This window comes from Pan troglodytes, chromosome 16, assembly GCF_028858775.2.
Source record: "Pan troglodytes isolate AG18354 chromosome 16, NHGRI_mPanTro3-v2.0_pri, whole genome shotgun sequence".
Lineage (NCBI taxonomy): Eukaryota > Metazoa > Chordata > Mammalia > Primates > Hominidae > Pan > Pan troglodytes.
In genome coordinates, this window is record NC_072414.2 from 37,386,253 (window position 1) to 37,405,635 (window position 19,383).

Sequence of the window (19,383 nt, forward strand, 5' to 3'; positions counted from 1 at the left end):
AGAAGGATAGCCTCAAGAAGTAAGTGTGTTGAAATAAAAAGGGAGAAGGTGGGGAAGAACTAAATTGAAGCAGGCATTAACTCTTCTGGATTTATTCATTCCTTGTCATAACACCAGCATCCTATTCCACAATTGAGGAGGTACCCACAACTGCTCCCTGAGTTGTCAGGGAGGTTGAATATTCAGAGCTGTCCTATTTTAAGCTTTGGTCCTAAATTGACTTGAATGCTAAAGAATAGTTTGAAATTTAGTGACTGATATTTCTATTTTGTGATAGGATTCAAAAGAGAAATGATAATTACACTCTTTTAGCTTAGTTAGTTCAGGACTTGAGTGGATTTCTTCCTTGCACTATCTAGTACCTGTGTCCTTAAGGGCAGGGACCTAGCTATCTATACCTGGCTTCTAGAACTTTGTGTGTTCTTAAAAATAACAAAAACTTGTTAAATGACATAGAATTTTCATTGTGCAACTTTCCAGCCAGTGTTACTCCTCTGGAATATTAGGATTTTCGTATATTCAGAATCTAAAGTATACGTAAAGTGCACGGTACTAGTTCCAAAATGGTTCACTAAATTGTCGTACATGTTTGTCAGGATAAAAAACATATTATTATTTTGGCCGGGCGCGGTGGCTCACGCCTGCAATCTCAGCACTTTGGGAGGCTGAGGTGGGTGGATCACCTGAGGTCAGGAGTTCGAGACCAGCCTGGCCAAGATGGTGAAACCCCGTCTCTGCTAAAAATACAAAAAATAAGCCGGGCATGGTGGCACATGCCTGTAGTTCCAGCTACTCTGGAGGCTGAGGCACCAGAATCACTTGAACCAGGAGGTGGAGGTTGCAGTGAGCTGAGATGGTGCCCACTGCACTCCAGACTGGGCAGCAGAGTGAAACTGTGTCTCAAAAAAAAAAAAAAAAGAAAGAAAAAAAAAAATATATATATATGTATACACACACATATATAAAATTTTTTTGGAAGTAATTCTTTTTTAATCTCTTTTTATTGATACATAATTGTGCATGTTTTGGGGTACATGTGATATTTTGGTACATGCATACAATTTGTAATTATCAAATCAGGGTGCTTAGGATATCCATCACCTCAAACATTTATCATTTCTTATCTGAGTGTTGGGAATATTTCAGATTCTCTCTAGTAGCTATTTTGAAATATACAAGAAATTATTGTTAACTATAGTCACCCTACTACGCTATCAAACATTACACGTATTCCTTCTACCTAACTGTATGTTTGTACCCATGAGCCAACCTCTCTTCATCCCCTCACCCCCAACCCTTCCCAGTGTCTGGTTGCTGTCATTCTGCTGTCTACCTCCATCCATGAGATCAACTTTAAAAATAATGTATTTTAAACTATATACTTCTTTTTTTTTTTTGCTTTGCATATAGGTGGTCATTGGGACTCCCACACTTAAACAAAGAAAGGAAATTCTGCAAGTGATTACCTCAAAGATGCCCATCTCCAGTCATGTTGATTTGGGCCTTCTTGCAGAAATGACAGTTGGCTATGTTGGTGCCGACCTGACAGCACTCTGTAGGGAGGCTGCCATGCATGCCCTCCTTCATAGTGAGAAGGTAAGAAGTGTTAATTTATGAACATCTATGTTAATCTATTATTGTAACAGATTAATTTGGGGGTTAAAAAAAGTGGTGAGTACAGTTTCCTTAGAACATTTGATAGCTTCCACAGCTGTTGCTTATACATTTTACATCTCAACTCTATATAAATAGTATATGGTTGAGGGTGGGGATAAAGGGCTGAGTCCTCTGGGTCTACTGAGTGAATTTGTTCCCTACTTTTATAGTAACTCCCTAGTGCTGAAGCCCAGGGCAGCCAAGAAATAGTGTGGCCCCAGAAGAATCAAAGAGTTTTTTTAATTTGAATTTTTTTATTTTAAGGCAATTTCAGACTTAGAAGTTACAAAAATAGTACAAAGAGTTTCCATATACCCTTCTCCTAGATTCTCCAAATGTAACATTTGCCACATTTGCTTTATCATTCTCTCTTCATGTGTATTTCCTTATATATATACATATATATAATGAAATATTTGAGCATATACTACATCCATGATGCCCCTTTACCCTCGAAAACGTAAGTGTATATTTCTGAAAAACAAGGACTTTAACCACAGTACGATGATCAAGCTGAGAAAATTAACACAGACATAATACTTGTACTTAACCTAAATAGGCCTTAATCTAGAATCATACTTCAGGCTTTCTTCTATGAAATCATAACTTTTTAAGAGTCAGTTATTCTGTAGAATATTCGTCAGTTTGGGTTTGACTAATGTTTCTTCATGATTCAATTCAGGTTTTGCATTTTGGGCAGGAATATAATGGAAATGATCCTGTGTCTTTCTCATTGCATCTGTTAGGCAGCACATGATATGTTTCTGTTCTATCACTGGTGAAGTTAACTTTGATTTCTTGGTTAAGGTGGTGTCTGTGAGATTTCTCCATTGTCAAGATACCGTTTTTCCCTTTGTTATTAATAAGTATCTAGTGGGAGAAATAAGCTTTTCTAACCTAGGAGAAGATTGGGCACTTGGAATTGTATTTAAATTTGTCCTTGATCTGCAGGTCTGTAATTCATGACTATTTCCTAACAATATTTAAGATATTAGATTAAATATAATACTTTTCAACATTGTTGGTTGGAAAATCCAGTATTTTGTATATAATAAATAGTCCTGAATCCTTAAACCCATTCAGGAAAAAACTGATTTCAGCAGGCTAAGGATTCTGAAACAGAGTTTTCAATCTCATTTGTAACATCAAAATTGTCTTTTCATCTTAAACTGCAAAAGAATGATTTATTATCCTAAATTTTGAAAAACCTTTTTACCTAAATAATTTATACCTTGCCTCACTTCCTTTCCTTTATTTCTACAGTTACACCGAAGGTGGGGAGGAGTTATGTGATCTTCTAGTTGATCTTTTAAGTCTTCATCTTGTAGGTTTAGACCAAAACTACTTGAAGTTTTAAAGTTCTGTGTGTAAAGATGTGAGAATAGATGTCTTTTGAGGGAGACAATAAGTAAGCAGGAGATGGGAAGGGAGATTTACATTCAGGATTTCCTCTGCTTTGAAGTTCCAGGTTTGACCATAAGCACCTCTGACTTAGGTGGACCAGTCAGCTGCTGTCGTCCCAGGGTGGAGCCCACTGCTACTTCAGGAGGGGCCTGCTCAGGTGTAGTTACCACAGGTGATGGCTGAGTTCAGAAACAACCCAGGGGAAGTGGAAGGAAGAAAGGCAAAAAGCATGAAGGGACAGACAACTGGGAAGGTACTGGCTCCATCTTTTATTCTTTCCCCCACCAGCTGAGGGGCTGCTGCTACCTCTACCTGTACCAGGGCAGATAAGGGATACCTTACACTTTGTTAAACTTTTTGTGAAGTATTCCTATTAAAGGATTAGAACTATAGTTTAACACTCAGACACACACAGAGGGGAAAGAATGTATAAGCCCAAAGAATCAAGTAAAATAATGTATACACACATGATCTTGAACTATAAATGAGATTTTCAAATATTAGTTCGTGTTACCTAAAGATTAGTTAATATTTGGACATCAGACACCTAACATACTATCAGCCAGTTAAAAAGGCTTTTTTTTAAAAGTATATAATAGGGTTATTCATGAGAAATGAAGATAGAAAATTATAAAGAACTGCCTACCTGAAATCTCACTTTCCAGAGATGACAATTGTTAACACTTTTGGGAGAATACTTTACAGAATAGCTCTATACATACAGATTCACTTAACATCAGTTTACAAATAAGAAAAGACAGTTTGTTTTTGAAAACGGGAATTTGTGGACAACTAGATGTTTAGAATTGGATATAAGAGGGCAAATACTTTAATAAATACAGTACAGATATTTTTGATAAAATTTTCAGGACTTTTTAACTAACAAAAAAAAATGTGTTTCACTAGAATGATCAAGGAGAATGTAAAGAGTCTCCAAAATATAACCTGAGAGTGAAGACGACTTTTCTAGGCATAACATAAACCTTAATAGCCAAAAAAGAGATTATTTGCTGAGTTGACCATTTGGGGGTGGCAAAACAATACTATAAAGTAGTCAGACTAGGAAAAATACTTTTAGTCCAATTTCCTTGATAGGGAATGAACAAATCTTACAAATCAGTAAGAAAAGACCAACAGTCCAAGAGAAAATGGATAATGGGGTATGAACAGGTAGTTGACAATAAAAGGAATGACAATAAATATGAAAGATCTTCAACCTTGATTTCTTCTAAAATTATTGTCTTTATTTTGAAATAATTAAAACTTATAGGAAAGTTACAAGATAGTTACAAAGAACTTCCACTAAACCCTTTATCCAAATTCGCCAATTTTTAACTTTTTGCCAAATAAGCTTTATCATTCTCTTTTGCTCTCCTTGCTCTCTCTCCTCTTCTCTTTCTCTCTCTCTCTGTCATCTCCATATATATGTATTTATATGCACATAGTATTTATTTATTTTGGACTATTTGAGAGAATGGGTTGCATATATCATGACACTTTATCCCTTAACATTTTAATGTCTATTTCCTAAGAACAGAAATGTTCCCATATGTCACCACAGTATGGTGATGTATAGTGTTGTGTCCTTAGAGCCTCACATGTAGAGGCACAGAGTGTACATTGGTTCCTCACTGGTGATGCTAACTTTTATCAACTAGTTCAGGCAGTGCGCAATTTCTCCACTGTGGAACTGCTATTTTTGCCTTTGCCACTAATGAGAAATCTGTGGGGAGACACTTTGAGATATCCTGCTCCTCATCAAACTTTCAGGCTGGGCACAGTGGCTTACACCTGTAGTCCCAGCTGCTCAGGAGGCTGAGATAGAATGATCACTTGAGCCCAGGTGTTCGAGGCTCAATGAGCTGTTGCCTCAATGCCACTGCACTCCAGCCTGGGCAGCGGAGCAAGACCCTGTCTCATAAGTGAATAAACTTTTACTCCCCTCAACATAGCATCCAATTCTTGCTCATAACAGCCTTTACTATCATGATTGCAAGACAGGCGATTTTTAAAATTCCAATATTCCCTCTACCTCATTTTGAATTGAAGAAATTTAGTTAACACAGTAATGAATGAGTACCGGTTCTTCCTGTCATATTGGCAGACATTTAAGAGTTTGGAAATGGGCCAGGTGCGGTGGCTCACACCTATAATCCCAGCACTTTGGGAGGCTGAGATGGGTGGGTCAGTTGAGGTCAGGAGTTCAAGACCAGCCTGGCCAACATGGGGAAACCCCGTCTCTGCTAAAAATACAAAAATTAGCCAGGTGTGGTGGCGCATGCCTATAAATCCCAGCTACTCGGTAGGCTGAGGCACGAGAATCATTTGAACCCAGGAGGCGGAGGCTGCAGGGAGCCAAGATCACAGCACTGCACTCCAACCTGGGTGACAGAGCGAGACCCCGCCAAAAAAAAAAAAAAAAGAGTTTGGTAATGTCTGTACTGGAGAGGTGTGGAGAGAACACAGCTTCATATTATCGGAGAAGAATAAATTGTTGCAGCTTCCTTAGAGGACAATTTGGTAATAGCTGTCAAAATTGTATATGTGTGTACTTGTAAACCCAGTAATTCTACTTTGAGGAAATTATTACATAAAATACTTGAACATGAGTTTGAACATGGTGGCTCATGCCTGTAATCCCAGCACTTTGGGAGGCTGAGGTGGGAGGATCGCTCGAGCCCATGAGTTCCAGACCAGCCTGGGCAACATAGGGAGACCGCATCTCTACAAAAAATATATATATATATTTTTAATTAGCCAGGCTGGTGGCACATACCTGTAGTTCTAGCTACTCTGGAGGGTGAGGTGCAAGGATTACTTGAGCCTGGGAGACTGCAGTGAGCTATAACATCACTGCATTCCAGCCTGGGTAACAGAGTGAGACCCTGTCTCAAAATAAACAAATACTTGAACATGAGCACAAAGACTTTTTCAGTTGCAGCTTTGTTTTTAATATCTAAAGACTGGGGATGACCTAACGTTTGTCAGAAAGGTGTAGTTGGGGTAAATTCAGTAGTGTATTATGGAATTGTCAAAAAGAATGACGTAGAACTGTATTAGTTGACATGAAAAGATCTCTAAGATAGGTGAAAGAAGAAAAGTACAGGCTGTTATAGTATGGTTCCATTTGTGTATCTGTTTAAAAGGATATATGTATGCTTACTATCATAACATACTGGAAAAATACACAAACTCTTGACATCTTTCGGGGAAGAATTACTGGCGGGAATTGGCAGGGAGACATTTAATTCTTTGTACTATGTATATAAATTGTTTTTATAATGATAACAAAATAACTTTACAAATCCAAAAGAAGATTTTAAAAACAAATTGTGCTATAAAAAAAGACCAACCTAATTTTTGGTTTGATTTTGCTTTTTTGGGTGTATTTCTTCAGAACCAGGACAATCCTGTGATTGATGAAATAGACTTCCTTGAAGCTTTTAAAAATATTCAGCCCTCATCGTTTCGAAGCGTCATTGGATTAATGGATATCAAGCCTGTTGACTGGGAGGAGATTGGTGGCCTTGAAGATGTAAAACTGAAGTTAAAACAGGTAAGACAGATAATCTACTTAATCCAGTAGGATATTACAGATTAACATTCTGTGCATTTATGATGACAACATACTGCGCTGAAACTGCTCTTGCTCCTGTCACTAATGTGATCCTAACATCTAAATCCAATGATTGCTTTTCAGTCCTTATTTAATTGGACTTCTGTGGATGTCTAAACTGGTTTTTATAATTTCCCACCTTGACCCTCTCTTTGTTTTTGCTTTAAAGAGTTTATAACCTAAGGCTGGGTGTGGTGGCTTATGTCTATAATCCCAGCACTTTGGGAGGCCAAGGGAGGAGGATTGCTTGAGTTCAGGAGTTCAAAACCAGCCTGGGCAACATAGCAAGCCCTTGTCGCTATTTAAAAAAAAATAAGTTTATAATCTAAGGCTGGGCGCAGTGGCTCATACCTATAATCTCAGCATTTTAGGAGGTTGAGGTGGGTGGATCACCTGAGGTCAGGAGTTCAAGACCAGCCTGGCCAACATGGTGAAACTCCGTCTCTACTAAAAATACAAAAATTAGCTGGGCATGCTGGCAGGTGCCCATAATCCCAGCTACTCGGAAGGCTGAGGCAGGAGAATCACTTGAACCCGGGAGGCAGAGGTTGCAGTGAGCCAAGATCCCACCACTGCACGACAGCCTGGGCAACAGAGAAACCATGTCGGGGGGGAAAAAGGTGTATAACCTATAGTCTTAGCACTTTAGAAGGCCGAGACAGGAGGATCTCTTGAGGCCAAGAGTTCAAGACCAGACTGGGCAACAAAGTAAGACTCCCCATCTCTATTTAAAAAAATTATTTTGACACATGTTTGCTCTGTCACCCAGGCTGGAGTATTGTGTCACAAACACAGCCCACTGCACCCTTGAACTCCTGGGCTCAAGCAGTCCTTCTGCCTCAGTGCCCCACCAAGTAGCTGGGACTACAGGTGCATACCACCACACCTGGCTAATTTTTAAATTTTTTGTAGAGATAGAGTCCCACTGTGCTACTCAAGCTGGCCTTGAACTCCTGGGCTTAAACAGTCCTCCAACTCGGCCTCCTAAAATGGTGGGATTATAGTCATGAGCCACCATTCCTGGCCTACAAAAAAATTTTTAAAATTAGCCAGGTGTGGTAGCACGTGCTTATGGTCCTAGCTACTCAGGAGGATCACTTGAGGCTTGACCCCAGGAGACCCAGGAGATCGAGGCTGCAGTGAGCTATGATTGCACCACTGCACTGCAGCTTGGGCAACAGAGCGAGATCCTGTGTCTTTAAAAAAAAATTAAAAAACAATTTTGACTGGGCATGGTGGCTTACACCTGTAATCCCAGCACTTTGGGAGGCCGAGGCAGGCAGATCACCTGAGGTCAGGAATTAGAAACCAACCTGGCTGACATGGAGAAACCCCGTTTCTACTAAAAATGCAAAAAATTAGCCAGGTGTGGTGGCGCATGCCTGTAATCCCAGCTACTCAGGAGGCTGAGGCAGGAGAATCGCTTGAACCCGGGAGGTGGAGGTTGCAGTGAGCCAAGACCACGCCATTGTACTCCAGCTTGAGCAACAAAAGTGAAACTCCATCTCAAAAAAACAAAAACAATTTATAGGCCGGGCGTGGTGGCTCACAACAGTAATCCCAGCACTTTGGGAGGCCGAGGCAGGAGGATCACGAGGGCAGGAGTTCAAGACCAGCCTGGCCAACATGGTGAAACCCTGTCTCTACTAAAAATACAAAAATCAGCCAGGTGTGGTGGCGCAAGCCTGTAATCCCAACTACTGGGAAGGCTGAGGCAGGAGAATCGCTTCAACCTAAGAGGCTGAGGTTGCAGTGAGCTGAGGTTGCACCACTGCACTCTAGCCTGGGACAGAGTGAGACTCCGTCTCAAAAAAAAAAAAAAAAATTATAATCTAAAACGGGGGTCAACAGATTTCTGTAGAGAGAGCCACATAGTCAATGTTTTAAGCTTTGTGATCCACAGTCTCTGTCATAACCACTCACCTCTGCCATTGTAGCACCAAAGCAGCTGTAGACCATATGTAAATTAGTAATTGTATTCTGATAAAAGTATAGACACTGAAATTATATAATTTTCACATGTCAGAAAATATTCTTTTGATTTTTTTTCAAGCATTTACAAATGTAAAAACTATTCTTAGTTTGGGCTGTACCAAATAAAGGTGGAAGGCCTTAGTTTGCCTGGATCTCTGATCTATAAGACGTTAAATGGACGCAGTACAGGGACTGGTAAAAGCACAAAATTGAAATGAACAATATGGCTACCTGATAGTGGATTTCACAGTGGAAGCTGTGGGACGCAACTCTTCAGATCCTCTCACCTGCGTTACAGTTTCAGATATTGATTTTGCCAGTTCGCCTACATGTGATCCTGCCCTAATGAACTAGGTTTCTCTAACCACACACATAACAGACTGATATATAAGTAATAATTATAATTTATTCATCTTAACCAGGAGATCTATCTCCAGTGAACCCTAGAATTTTTGAGTCCATGGATAAGAGCATTTATAATATGCGCCAATATTTTTTATGCATTGTCTCATTTAATCTTCACAAGATGCATGAGAGAAATTAGCCACACCTTCCTGTTGGAAGCACTCTGTTTCCTTAGCTTTGAGACATTAAGCTTTTCTGCCTTTCTGGCCACCCTCTCCCCTCCCTTAAATGTTAGTGCTCAAGAGGCTCCCAGAGTCCTCCTCTTGTTGGAGCTGTGGGTGATTTTATGATGATCTTGATGTCCACAGCATCCCTGAAAACTGTTGACTCAGAAATCTGTGTATCTAGAGTAGACATTTCTTCTGATCATCAGAACTGCTTCACTGCCTGCCTACTGGATAACCCCGGGGATGTCAAACTCAGCATGTAAAAAGTTCAGCTAGTCAGCTCTGCCCCCACACTTGGATTTCCTACCTCGGTTAATACAGCCAGCCACCCCATCCCCTAAGTCAGAAATCTGTCTTCTAAAGGCATAGCATCAGAACTTTGTCCCTATGTAAAGTACAATTCTGTTTTATGTTTCAAATATCCATCCCTTCCACACCATCTTCACTGCTTGTGACACTCCAGCCTTATTATTTTTGTAGGCTGAATCATTGCAAGAAACTTGTAGCTGGTCTCCCTGCCTCTAGTTTAATTTCCTTCCAGTCCATTCTCCATACTGCTTCCTCAGTGCAGACTAAAGCTTTCAAGGCCTGTTGTGATCTGACTCCTACCTCCACTTCAACACCGTTGCTCCTTGCTGGTGCTCTTGAATTACATTGTCTGGGGTCAGTATTGGTTCTGCCACCTCATTAGCAGTAAGACCTAGGCAAATTACTTAACTTTTTTTAAGCCCGAGTTTTTTTGCATCTGTAAAATAATGATTAAAGTGGTTAAAAACCATTTACCTTAAAGGTAATGAGGACTCATTCATTATTCGGTTTACTGTTACTGAGTGCCTCCTTTGGGTAGGTGTCATTCTAGCTGCTGGGGATTTTGAGGTGAGCTTTGCTTACGTTCTAGCAGAGCAGAATGACAAACCCAACGTGGAAAAATAATAATAGTGAATATGTGCTTTAAAAGTAAAGGATGGGCAGTAGCATAGAGAGTGAGTAGGAGGAGGGGGTTCCGCTTTAACCAGGTGGTTAGGAAAGACCACTCCAAGGAATTGACACCTGCGCTGAGACCTGAGTGATGAGGGATAGCCACACGAAGATCTTGGGGAACGTTCAGGCAGAGAGAAAAGCAAGGAAAGGCTCTGAGATGGGAACAAACTAAGTGTTTAGGAGACAGTCAGATTATATAAGGCCTTGTCAGCTGTGGTGAGTAAGGAGTTTGGATTTGGATTTTATTCTAGTTCTAATAGTAAATCATTGAAGGATTTTAAACAGGAAGTGGTATCACCTGACTCAAATGATAAGATCTCTGCAGTGTGGAGAATGGACTGTTTCCAGCTCATAATAGGAGGCGGAGAATTGTTAAATGAAGAAATGAATTTACTGGATGATTTGACATTTTATTATTATACTAAAACAACTCTTCTTGTGTACTTTCAGAGCATTGAGTGGCCTCTGAAATTCCCTTGGGAATTTGTTAGAATGGGCCTGACACAACCAAAGGGAGTTCTCCTCTATGGGCCCCCTGGATGTGCTAAAACCACTCTGGTGAGGGCCCTGGCCACAAGCTGTCACTGCTCTTTCGTTTCAGTGAGTGGAGCTGATCTGTTTTCACCGTTTGTTGGAGATTCAGAAAAAGTGTTGTCTCAGGTTTGTTTATTTCCCCATATGTTTAAATTTACTTTTGAATTTTTATTTCATTTCTTATGGACAAACCTTTTTAAAAATATTACTAGTGTTTTTTCCAGTTAAAAAATTTATACGTTTATTGAAAAATTTAGAAAATATAGGAAAGTGTAAATATGAAATCCTTCATAATCCTCCTACCTACTGTTAACATTTTGGTGAATTTCCTTTGTCTTTTTTTCTGTTTTAAATAAAATCAAAGGTAGGTTTTATATATCTATAGCTTTATCCTGCTTTTTTAAACTTAATATTACTACTTTTGAAATTTATAGTATTCTTTGAAAATATGGTTTTTAACTCTTACATAATACTCCATTGTTTCTTGTTTTACTCATTCCCCAATTCATAGACATTCAGCATCTTTTTTATATCTATTTTAAAAATTATAAATAGTGGCCAGGCATGGTGGCTTATGCATGTAATCCCAGCACTTTGGGAGGCCAAGGCGGGTGAATAACTTTAGGCCAGGAGTTCAAGACCAGCCTGGCCAACGTGGCAAAACCCTGTCTCTACTAAAAATACAAAAAAATTAAGTGGACGTGGTAGCGCACCCTATAATCTCAGCTACTCGAGAGACTGAGGCACAAGAATTGCTTGAGCCTGGGAGGCAGAAGTTGCAGTGAGCTGAAATCGCATCACTACGCTCCAAACTGAGCAACAGAGCAAGACTGTCTCAAAAAAAAAAAAAAAAAAACAGGATTATAAATAGTAATATCACATGACTAATGTATAACATATAGCTTTTTAATATTTTTTTCCTAACAAAAGATATTTCGACAAGCAAGAGCAAGCACTCCAGCAATTTTGTTTTTGGATGAAATTGATTCAATCTTGGGAGCTCGCTCAGCCAGCAAGACAGGATGTGATGTTCAAGAACGAGTTCTTTCTGTTCTCCTGAATGAATTAGATGGTGTTGGACTTAAGACAATAGAGAGAAGAGGAAGTAAATCAAGTCAACAGGGTAAATACAAGGAGCTGAAAAAATGAAGAGGTATTTATTAGCCAGAATGCACCTAAAATCCAGGCCAACATTAAATATAATGCATATATGCTATAGCTTTGCCTGTGCTGAATTCATCTCATAGAAGGATTTATATAATTTCAGTTTGACTTTGTTAGGACTTTTAGAGCTAATAAAAATTGTGATTTGGCTAGGAAAGGTGAGGTACATTTTATAATAAATTATCTTAAATATAAGAATGTGAATTTTATTTTTCCTAAGAATGAGAAATATAATTTTACTTATTGCTAATAGAGAAGGCAGTTTATTCTTGTTTGCATGTCCTAAAAACCAGTATTCATTTCTTTCTAAAAATGTTTATGTAGGCTGGGCACAGTGGCACACGCCTGTAATCCCAGCACTTTGGGAGGCCAAGACAGAAGGGTTGCTTGAGGCCAGGAGTTTGAGACTAGCCTGGCCAACATAGCAAGGCCCCATATCTGAATGAACGAATGAATGAATGAAAAAGGAGATTATTATTTCCAATAGTCTTAGTAATGGAACATTTCCAGTTTTCTTGAGGAATGAGTTTCTTTGGTTTTAATGAATTAAAATGGCCTTTGGAAGTCCCCTCCCTCTTTCTGAGTCTCTTCTCCAGATGAGTTTGGTATCCTTAAATTGTCCCTGATACTTTTTGTTTTATTCCTCTCTCGTTCTCATTCTTTTCCTATTTTAAAAATTGTCATATGGAATTGTTGCATATACTCCTTAGGAATATGTCACACTAGAATTAGGAGGTATCCACGAGGTTATCTAATCAAATCATTTCAAAATGTAGGAATTCCTTCTATAGCATCTGACAGGTATTCACCCAGCATCTGCTAAAATACTTGCAAATATAGGGAACTTTGTCCTTTGAGGGATTATGTCACTGGAGAGCTGCCTGATTATTCAACAAATGATTTTGAATGCTTAGTATATGTAAAGCCTTTCTCTGTCTGCTTTTAGACATTTCTTTATCCAGGATTTGCGCACCTGCAACTTAGATTGTCATTTCAAAGAAAAATAAAAGGTCGAGTAAATCTTCCTCTTTAGGGATGTGAGAGTCAAGACTTTCTGTAGCCATATATCTCCACCGGTTGGTCATATGTATCTGTCTTTTTAAGTAGCCTGTTTAAGGTGTAAGCCTTCATTGGAGGCTCAGGTGCACTCAAGTCACCAGATGAGTGTTCTCCCCTTTGGGATAAGGCTTTTCATAGGTTCTCATATGGAGAATGTCTCTTAGCTACTCCCTTAGCCATGCACACAAAGTAGCTCTTCGGTTAATGATTTGTTTCTGGGATATCTTGATATCAAGAAGCTGGTCTGGAAAGCGGATGTAAGCATTCTGGTCCCAAGAAAAGGATATCCCTATTTGAATTTAAATAGACCTTCTGATTTATAATTTTTAGAAAACTTATTAACAACTGATTGACATTACTTTGTGTTGTGTGTTTGCCCTCAGAGTTCCAAGAAGTTTTTAACCGAAGTGTCATGATTGTTGCAGCAACAAATAGACCTGATGTGCTAGATACTGCTTTGTTACGACCTGGAAGATTAGATAAGATCATCTATATCCCACCTCCAGATCACAAGGTAGTCATTTACACATTTACTCTGTGTGAGCTCAGCAGAATTGAATTCCAACTTGGATATAGGTGTCCATGGTGTTCTACTTACCCTGGGTTCCACCTTCTTCCTTGCCTGGTGGCCTTTCATGACATCATAATTTTGATCTGCCTTTGTTGGATACTCTGATCTTGTTCACAGAGAAACATAAGCCTAAATATATGGTGGTTATTTTTTGTGTTGTGGCAGACTCTAAATACTGAGTCTACTCAGCATTATTTTGCAACTAGAGTGGAGGAATCCTAAAGTGTTAAAAGGGCTTTGAAGATTGAGTCAGCATCCTTATCGTACAGTGCAGAAATCTGAAATTACAGAGATTATGCAGTGTATCGTGGTCAACCAGTAAATTTGTTGTCCGTAAAGTACGGTGCAGAAATCTGAGATTACAGAGATTATGCAGTGTATCATGGTCAACCAGTACATTTTTTGTCGTTAACATCCAGAGCCACTGACAGGGAGGGTGAAAGGCACAGAGTGAATTTTTTTGTTCCTTGGGCTTTTATCAAGTTTTGAAGGGATAGAAAAATAAAATTTAATATCTATTATACCTTTAAGTTGTATCTGATAATTCATGTATTTGCTTCTTAAGCCATGTCTGATAGTATTATTTGTACCCAAGAGAGAGATTTAGCCGGGCGTGGTGGCTCACATCTGTAATCCCAGCACTTTGGGAGGCCAAGGCGGGTAGATCACCAGAGGTCAGGAGTTTGAGACTAGCCTGGCCAACATGGTGAAACCCCATCTCTACTAAAAATACAAAAATTAGCTGGATGTGGTGGCAGGCGCCTGTAATCCCAGCTACTTGGGAGGCTGAGACAGGAGAATCACTTGAACCCAGGAGGTGGAGGTTGTAGTGAGCCAAGATCGTGCCAGTGTACTCCAGCCTGGGTGACAGAGCGAGACTCCATCTCAAAAAAAAAAAAAAAAAAAGATTCATAAGTTTTTTATGATGTCGTTATTTTTACCATTGTCATATAAGCCATTGATGACTTAGTCTTTCTAACCCCTATATATATTTTCTCGGTAATGTGAAAGGAAACTCAAGCTAAAAATATTTTAATAAATCATTGTGTCAAACATAAATGTTATAAGATTTAAAATACTGTTTTTTATTTTGTTCCAGGGCAGGCTTTCTATTTTAAAAGTCTGTACAAAAACCATGCCAATAGGGCCTGATGTCTCCTTAGAAAACCTCGCAGCAGAAACCTGTTTTTTTTCTGGAGCTGATCTTAGAAACCTCTGCACAGAAGTAAGTTAATTATTGAAGAAATTTGTGGTTCAAAACATTTCTGCATCTTTTCAAATCTTCATTCACTCAGCAGTATTTACTAAAAGCCTGTGTGGTACCATGCGATGTGAAACAGACAGATGTGGCCCCATCCCTCACACAGCTTATTGTAAGTGTGGGGTGGTGAGGAGGGTGGTGCAGAGAGGCAAATCTTAATACTGAGTTGGCAATTGAAAATATGTAGTGAGTTGCGGAAGTAGAGGGTACTGTGGGAGCACCTAGGAAAGACACCAGCCCAGATTTGGCACATCAGAGAAGGCTTTCTGAGAAAGGAGATGTATAAACTGAAATTGGAAGGACAAATCGGGAGTTAGCCAGCTAAGAAGGGAAGGGGGAATGTTTGAGGTGGAGAGAATAAAATGTGCAAAGGATTGAAGATAAGAGATGGTGTGACATTATTGAATCTTAGAGTGGAGAATGGCAAGAAATAAAGCGAAAGAAGTGGTGGCTCGCGCCTGTGATCCCAGCATTTTGGGAGGCCAAGGCGAGAGGATTGCTTTAGCCCAGGAGTTTAAGATCAGCCTGGGTAATACAGTGAGACGCCATCTCTAGAAAAAATAAAAAATTAGTCGAATGTGGTGTTAGTCCCAGCTACGTGGGGGACTAGTAGTCCCAGCTACTTGGGAGGGGGAGATGGGAGGATTGCTTGAGCCTGGGAAGCGAAGGTTGCAGTAAGATGAGATCGTGCCACTGCACTCCAGCCTGGGTGACAGAGTGAGACTCTGTCTCTTAGGAAAAAAAAAAAGCTGAAGGAGTAGACAATGGCCAGGACACACAGGTCCTTCTAAACCACTCTAAGATACCCTTTTTCGTAAACTTCTACTAAATATAACATTCAGAAAAATGCACGGATCATAAGGGTACAGTTCATTGAATTAAAGTGATCACATTTTTATAATCACTACTTATGTCAAGAAATAGAACATTATAAACACCCCAGAATCTTCCTTCGGGCCCTTTCCCAACCTCTGTCACCTACCTTCTTCCAAAAGAGAACTATTGGCTGGGCTTAGTGACTCATGCCTGTAATCCCAGCATTTTGTTGGGGCCAAGGCAGGAGGATCATCTGAGCCCAGGAGTTGAGACCAACCTGGGCAACATGGGGAGACCCTGTCTCTACAAAAACTTTTAAAAAATTGTCCCGGCTACTCAGGAGGCTGAGGTGGGAGGATCACTTGAGCCTGGAGGTCAAGGCTGTAGTGAGCCATGATTGTGTCACTGTACTTCTGCCTGGGTGACAGAGCAAGACTCTGTCCCCCCCCCAAAAAAAAACAAAACAAAAGGGAACCACTCTCCTGACTAACAACAGTGGGGATTAGTTTTGTCTGCTTTTGAACTTTATATGAATGGAAGCATGTGGCATATGTTATTTTCTGTCGGTTCTTTAACCCAAAAAAATTTATCCATAGTTTTGTGTGTAGCATAGTTTATAATATTCTAGTATATGAATATTCTACATTTGTTTATCCATTCTTTTATTTTGGAATATCTGGGTTTCTACTTTTTTGCTATTATGAGTTATGCTGCTGTGAACAGCCTTGTACATGTCTCTTAGTTCCCGTGTCTATTTATGTCTATTTGTAAACATAGTTAGCTACAAGGAGAATTGCTGGGTCATAGGGTATGTGTTTGATCTATTCCTTTATAATCAGTGCTGGCTGAAGACTCTTCCCTACTTAACGATCAGGAAGATAGTCTCTCATCTTTAAAAATACATATGGGTTCATAAAATATATATTAATCTGCAACTTGCCTTTTCTTTCTTCCCATTTAATGCTTTCTTTTTTCCCATTAATGTAAAGAGGTTATGGTCTGCAAAGTGGATTTCTAATCACCTTATTTAACTTTTTAGCATAATGTTTTTAGTGACATGAAAATTAGAATCCTATGAAGTGAGGCTGAGATCTCCATTCAGAGTTTAAAGTATTACCATATATTGTTTAAAAAGAAAAAGAAAAGAGGCCAGGCGCTGTGGCTCACGCCTGTAATCCCAGCACTTTGGGAGGCTGAAGCAGGTGGATCATGAGGTCAGGAGTTCAAGATGAGCCCGGCCAACATGGTGAAACCCTGTCTCTACTAAAAACACAAAAATTAGTTGGGCGTGGTGGCAGCCTCCTGTAATCCCAGCTACTTGGGAGGCTGAGGCAGGAGAATTGCTTGAAACCAGAAGACGGAGGTTGCAGTGAGTCCAGATCGTGCCACTGCACTCCAGCCTGGGCAATAAGAGTGAAACTCCATCTCAAAGAAAAAAAAGCAAAAGAAAAGAAGTTGTTTTCTATTGCTTGTCTCTTAATAGGCTGCTTTGCTGGCTCTGCAAGAAAATGGACTAGACGCAACTACAGTGAAACAAGAGCACTTTCTAAAATCACTTAAGACTGTAAAACCGTCGTTAAGTCGCAAGGACTTGGCTTTATATGAAAACTTATTTAAGAAAGAAGGATTTTCTAACGTGGAAGGTATTTAAAAATCACCTTAAACTCTTGTTCAGTTGTTCACATTAATTGAAATGTGAACTTGCCTGTCGTTTGCAACTTCACACTTTTAGAATTTGTGTTTATATTTCCTGTAAGTGAATAAATAAAACAAAACAAAACAAAAAAAACTTGTGCCTGATAAGCTAAGGCTCATTTATTTTTAAAAGGCATATTAAATAAAATACTGTAATTTAGGAAGAAAGTGTGTGTGTGTTGATTTTGTTGTAAGGGGTGGTTGGTTTTGGGTGATTGCTTTTTTATTAAACCCTGAAATAATTTCATACTTACAGAAAAGTTGCAAAAATAGTACAAAGAATTTTTATGTGCTCAAACCCAGATTCACTAATCTTTAACATTTTGCCACATTTGCTTTCTCTGTCTTCCCCACCCCTTGTACATATACACATACATACATTTGTTTTTGAGTGGTTTGAGAATAGATTATATACATAATGTCCCTTTCCCCCCTTAATACTTGAGTGTGTATTTGTTACAAATAAGGTTATTATATGACCAAATTCAGCAAATTTAATACTGACACAGTATTTTAATCTATCATCCAGTGAATTTCATGTATGGTCACAATAACGTCCTATATGGTAATTTTCCCCATTACAGGATCCAGTCTAGGATCACACATTTCATTTAGTCACCATGTCTCTTTAGCCTCTTAACTTGAAACAGTTTCTCAATCTTTCTTGACCCTGACATTTTTGAAGAGTATAGACCAATTATTTTATTGAGCAGTTCATTCCTGGACTTGTAGTTGATGTTTTATCATGGTAGATTCAGGTTATGTATTACCAATCGAGCACTACATAGGGGCATTGTATTCTCAGAGTATCACAGCTGAAGGCACATGACATCTGTACCTTCTTGATAATGTTAATTTTGATCATTTGTTTGCAGTATTGTCTGGTTTCTCCACTATACTGCTATTTTTCGTTTTGTAGTTGTAAGTAGTTAAAAGTTTTTAAAGAGACAGGTTACATGTACATTTCTATTTTCATTTATTACAGAATAATTTAGAATACTAGAAAATACAGAAACATAAAAAAACCCTTTAGTGTTTAACCTTCCAGTCCTTCATGCATGTATAGATAATTTTTAAAACCAGAAAGGAATGATACTGCACAACTCTTGTTCTTCTCACCTAACAATATCTGGTAAACATCTTACTAGGCCATTCTCCACCCACAAGGTGCTAAGTTGGGTGCTGGAACGTCCAGTGAACAAGGCAGGCATCAGACAAATTGTCAGTGAATTAATTACAATGGTCAGAAGTGCTTCAAAAGAAGTAGAGGGTACGATGAGAGACTACTGCATGAAATGTATGAAGTCATAAAACGTTAAGCAGTTATTGGAAAGTTTCCTATTTCTGAGTGCAGCCAGGACTATTGGGAATAATTAAAGAAAAAACCTGATTTGTAGGTATAAAATATTCAATTAAAATAACACACTGACCTTTGCTTTTGAGTAATATGAAAATACCTAGAAAGCTTACTGGAATTCTTACTATACATTTTCTTTGTTGGTTATTAATCTTATTGAGCAAGGCAGCCATCCTGCGCCTGACAAACCCTGGCCTGAACCCCTTAACTCAGACATCTAGCTGTGGGCCCCTGTTCTTTTCCAGAAAGTTTCTAGTAGGCTGGTAATTTAGCAACCATGCTTGTTCAAGGCTGAGCTGATTTGAAGATGTCTTTTTAAATTGTAATTAAAGTCAGTCCTCCTCATCTGTGGGTTCCACATGGGCAGATTCAGCCAACCGTGTGGGTTGAAAATACTTGAAAAAACAAACAAAAACAATACAACAAAAAATAGGCCAGGCGTGATGTCTCACACCTATAATCCCAGCACTTTGGAAGGCCGAGGCGGGCAGATCACCTGAGGTCAGGAGTTCAAGACCAACCTGGTCACCATGGTAAAAACCCATCTCTACTAAAAATACAAAAAATTAGCTGGGGCATGGTGGTGTGGGTCTGTAATCCCAGCTACTCTGGGACTCAGGTGGGCCCCAGAATTGCTTGAACCCAGGAGGCAGAGGTTGCAGTGAGCCAAAATCACACCACTGCACTCTAGCCTGGGCGACCAAGCAAGACTGTTTCAAATAA

At 39.3% G+C, this 19,383-nt stretch overlaps 1 protein-coding gene across 2 annotated transcripts in view; it reads left to right on the forward strand.

The window, feature by feature from the left end:
* The window catches only part of AFG2B (AFG2 AAA ATPase homolog B), a 19,071-nt gene extending 1,600 nt beyond the window's left edge, over nt 1–17,471 (forward strand). The window contains exons 2-8 of one of the 2 annotated variants that reach the window (XR_010151658.1): nt 1,411–1,596; nt 6,458–6,616; nt 10,654–10,863; nt 11,668–11,890; nt 13,344–13,474; nt 14,631–14,756; nt 17,092–17,471. Coding sequence is in view for 1 of the 2 variants with exons in the window: in XM_016928152.3 (XP_016783641.2) it covers nt 1,411–1,596; nt 6,458–6,616; nt 10,654–10,863; nt 11,668–11,860; nt 13,344–13,474; nt 14,631–14,756; nt 17,092–17,259 (1,173 nt within the window). In the remaining variant the exon portion in view is untranslated. The remainder of the gene's footprint in view (nt 1–1,410; nt 1,597–6,457; nt 6,617–10,653; nt 10,864–11,667; nt 11,891–13,343; nt 13,475–14,630; nt 14,757–17,091) is intronic. The other variant, XM_016928152.3, reaches the window with a different exon arrangement.
* The last annotated feature ends 1,912 nt before the right edge of the window (nt 17,472–19,383 follow it).